This window comes from Phragmites australis, chromosome 3 (assembly GCF_958298935.1).
Source record: "Phragmites australis chromosome 3, lpPhrAust1.1, whole genome shotgun sequence".
Lineage (NCBI taxonomy): Eukaryota > Viridiplantae > Streptophyta > Magnoliopsida > Poales > Poaceae > Phragmites > Phragmites australis.
The window spans coordinates 2175251-2179548 of NC_084923.1; the positions used below are offsets into that span (position 1 = coordinate 2175251).

At 51.3% G+C, this 4298-nt stretch overlaps 1 protein-coding gene across 1 annotated transcript; it reads left to right on the forward strand.

Annotated features, from left to right (window-relative positions):
* Window positions 1–203: 203 nt before the first annotated feature.
* LOC133911516 (expansin-like A1) lies at window positions 204–2119 on the forward strand. The gene is made up of 5 exons (XM_062353781.1): window positions 204–505; window positions 658–767; window positions 883–1061; window positions 1266–1398; window positions 1536–2119. The coding sequence occupies exons 1-5, from the start codon at window positions 358–360 to the stop codon at window positions 1782–1784; spliced, it is 819 nt and encodes a 272-aa protein (XP_062209765.1). The 5' UTR covers window positions 204–357; the 3' UTR covers window positions 1785–2119.
* Window positions 2120–4298: the final 2179 nt, after the last annotated feature.

Genomic DNA, 4298 nt, shown 5'->3' on the forward strand with positions numbered 1-4298 from the left:
GCCTTGTTCCCACGCGCATGGCATGGTGTACACCTCCCACTCACCCTATCGTCGCCCGCCCCGTCGGTCGACGTGCTCTCGATCCCCACGTCACGTATCCTCCCGTCCCTGTCGAGCCCGTCGTCGTAGCAAGGTCAGTGAGTTATACGAGTTGTTCGGGTACCGATACATTATAACAGTTACAGTATCGAGCCGAGCGTGGCCGCGAGCTCAGCAAGTGGAAACTTAGGTGTGTGACTGTGTGCTTCGCCTTTCGGGATGGGTTCCTGCGGTGGTGGTGTATAAAAGCAGTCGTCAAGCACAAGGATCCTCCCTCTCTCCTCTGTGCCAAGCAACGAACGACCCATTCTGAGGGAGATGGCCGTCCCTGTCCTTCTCGCCTCCGCCTCCGCCTCCTCCCTTTTGCTCCTCCAGCTCCTCTTGCTTCCCTTCCCCGTGTCCGCCTGCGACCGCTGCGTGCACCACTCCAAGGCTGCCTACTACACCTCCTCGCTCACCCTCACCGGTACGCTCCCGGGCACGCCCTGTTTTGGTGCATATGCCTCGGCGGCGCACGCCGGTGGAACTTGCAACTTGCTCTGTGAAATCTGGATAGACTTCTGCGTGACAACTTGTTGTGATTCTGATTGTTTCGATTGTTGTGGCGCGTGCGTGCAGGCGGTTCTTGCGGGTATGGCACCGCGGCTGCGTCCTTCAGCGGCGGCTTCCTCGCCGCGGCGAGCCCCGCCCTGTACAGGGGCGGCGTCGGCTGCGGAGCCTGCTTCCAGGTAACTTCGCCACCCAATCGATCTCAATTGAATAGCCACCAACGGATTGGCATGCGCGGTGGCTGCCTCCCTGGCTGTTGCCCTGATTCGACTTGGTGTCGATCGCTGCCTGCAGGTCCGGTGCAAGGACAAGAAGCTGTGCGCTGCGGCGGGCGCCAGGGTGGTCGTCACGGACCGCGCCAGGACGAACCGCACCGACCTCGTGCTGAGTAGCCCGGCGTTCGCGGCCATGGCGCGGCCCGGCCTGGCCGCGGAGCTCACCAAGCTCGTCACCGTCGACGTCGAGTACAAGAGGTAAAAAAAACCCAAGCAATTAATCACCTTTTTCACCAACCGCACCATGTGTTTCATAGGAGAAACTAGTGCCCTCGACCGGTCGCAGTAGTTTTTTTCCACACATGTTGTGTGGTTGCCGCCATAAACACGGAGCACGGTTTTCTTGGCTCCCTTGAACCGGAAATCGGATGGGTCATGTCTGTCAGCGCTGCGCATGTGCAGGGTGCCGTGCGAGTACAAGCACAGGAACCTCTCGGTGAGGGTGGAGGAGAAGAGCCGCGCCCCGAACGAGCTGGCAATTAGGTTCCTGTACCAGGGCGGCCAAACCGACATCGTGGCCGTCGACGTCGCACAGGTAAAAAAAACAAAAGAGATTCTACCGCCTCAAACTTACTCTGTTTACGGCAGATTCTGCTTGTTAAATTTTGTAAGCACTTGGTGCCAAATGAATCTTCATTAGTTCATTTGATAATCCTTGTGGAATTTGGATAGGTTGGGTCATCGAACTGGAAGTTCATGACACGTGACTACGGCCCGGCGTGGAGCACGAGCCAGGCGCCGCCGGGGCCGCTGCAGCTCAGGGTGGTCGTGACGGGCGGGTACGATGGCAAATGGGTCTGGACCGACCACGAGGTCCTTCCGCGCCGTTGGCGCGCCGGCGAGGTCTACGACACGGGCGTCCAGATCACGGACATAGCTCAGGAGGGCTGCTTCCCCTGCGACACGCACGAGTGGGAGTGAGAGCACTGAGCCACAGGTTGGGTCATCGAACTGGAAGCTGAAGCAAGCCGAGCTGAAGCTGAAGCTCCCCGGCCCCGAACAGCCTTCTCCCTATCACTGCCGTTTTGGCTGGGCTTTGATCAGAGGACTAGAGATCGATTGACCGACTGACAGAGTGACAAGGGAGTCCCGAGTCCCTCGGCAACTTTTGCGTCTTCTCTCTTTTTTTTTCCTTTTCCAAGTTTGTGTACATTAGCTGCTGATGGGTACGATAAGTAGCGTCCCGGAGGCTAAAAAGAAAGAATAATCAAACGAGTGGATTGACGGCGGCGCCCATGGGCCATGGCCGATTTCAACAGGATCACATGGTCCCTTCGTTGCTTCTGGCAACGTACTTCCTCTCTGCCTTATGAGTCATGACTTGTGTAGTTGTGTGAGCTGTGAATTTACGCATGGTTTGGTGGACGCGTGCATCGGTCCTTCGCCTACGATGCATTCCTGTGCTTGGTTCGTTGTAAATGGGTTGGTGGTCAGACCTGTTGGACGGGACGAGTGGTTAAGCGTTCCAGGATTCAGTGACCGAACTGCACAAGAACCTACACGTGATGATGGAGCGAAAACGTAATCCAGGCGTTCATGTACGCATTTGAGTATAGTAGGTGGTTGGGTCAGCCTCTGCCATGATGAACACCACAAGTCCACAATGTATGACAGGTTGCTAGTACAAGTAGCGTACCGGCCGATGTAATGGTGCCGGTGAAAGAGAGATCCTCTCGAATTCTTCAGTGTACTGCATGACACCTGGGGGGCGTCGCACCTTGCAATCCAGGTAGGTGCCGGATATGATACCATCGTGCAGTACAGGGTTGGCTCGTCTGCCTCTTTACCAGTAGCACTGTCACACCTTTCGCTGGAAGTGATCCGTACGATCGGGAAATCGACGGCTGGGATTGCTGCAAAGGCATAAGAGCATACCACAATATCTCTGGTGAAGGCCAAGGCAATCAAATGTCTGAACATTTTTGCGACCGCTTGAAAAGCTAGGTGAAGATAGTACATCAACTGTGCAGCATCAGTCGATGTAATTACTTTCTGCAGCATCCTGAATTCTTGATTACTCGGGGTCCAACACTTGTAGATGCGCCGTGTGATGGATGATTTCCCTCTTTTATTTTTCTTCGGCGAACCTGAATGATTGCTGATCAAAGCCGGACACAGAACAAACGGGTGCGATGAGTGAGACACAGGCGCCGGCCCGGTGGTATAATTCTCTGTCCCTTTGTGCTCGCGGCAGGAATCGAGTAGCATACACTTGGCCTGTTGCTGCCGCATAATCATACGAGTTGACAAATACAAAAAGGAGACTCAAATCTAGTTGTTAGGAGCGATCCAAATGAACAAATCAATTTTAATCCGAATGCTACTTTGACGTTTCTTAATGCTCTCGTTCCTGAAAGAAAACGAACATACCGGCCCTGAGTTCTATGCTGATCGGATGAACTATATAGTGCAGTTCTGATTAGGTGTTCAGAATGGTTGCAAATTCAGGTGCAGAAAATCTAAGGGCTAATGGGCAGTTGCAAAGTTAGTAATGCTAATGCCGGAGTTATTTTCATCAGGGGAAAACAAAGGCAAGCCTTGTGCCACCTGTTTAGCAAATTTGGCCCTACCATTTTTTGGTAATGCAAAATTTTGGTCCTATCATGAAATCAGATATTCACGATAAGACTAGCATGGAGACTAATCGTCGTTATATATGTTAGGTTCAGTGTACCAAAACAGGTTGTATTTGATTAGTGTATGGACGGTGCTTTGACACAGGCTGAAGATATATCTGAGGTCAGAATCAAGAGGACTATGCATATCTCTCGACCTCTTGGTTCTTATCCATTGCGCTAGAGCAAGTATACATCAGCTTCATGAGCTGATTTATTTGGGAGGCATGAGCTGCTGAGCTGCATCCTGTGCACAGATTGTTGGTGACCAACCTGAACCAAGAGTTGTGGACTTGCAAGTGCTACTAACTTTCTGGCAGTTATTAGGTGATTCATTGCCTTTTCTTCAAAAGAACAGTTAATAGGTGATTGCCCTCTCTTAAAAAAAAAGACAGTTAGTAGGTGACTCATTTATGCCTTGTTAAGCAATCCGATATAAACTGAGTCAGTAACAGAACTCTCCAACGAACTTCTTTTTTGAAATTAAGAATCAAAAAGCATACAGTTAGTTTATTTCACCTGACGAAGTGGGTTGCTAACCGAAGCATTCAAGCAAGTTTTCAAACATACATGACATGGGAAGGAAAGGATGGGAACGTTATATTAGACCACTGAGACGATGTTTCAGAGAAATGGGTGATGTTACTTTCAGAAGGATCTGGTGCAACGCATGAGTCACTCGCCATTCTTCAAGCCGTTCAAGTTGGTGGCTACTGTATTAACAGACCTCTGACAGCGGACCTTGTATTATTATAATTTCTAGTGACCGGGGAAAGAAAAATCAGTAATCAAAGTAGCATATCGGCATACTAAACAACGT

Bases quoted from the DNA above. Each gene is read 5' to 3' on its own strand.
- LOC133911516 (XM_062353781.1), top strand. From the start codon at position 358: ATGGCCGTCCCTGTCCTTCTCGCCTCCGCCTCCGCCTCCTCCCTTTTG. The intron at 506-657 runs GTACGCTCCCGG...GCGTGCGTGCAG, and splicing joins CTCCTCGCTCACCCTCACCG to GCGGTTCTTGCGGGTATGGC. The intron at 1,399-1,535 runs GTAAAAAAAACA...GAATTTGGATAG, and splicing joins TGGCCGTCGACGTCGCACAG to GTTGGGTCATCGAACTGGAA.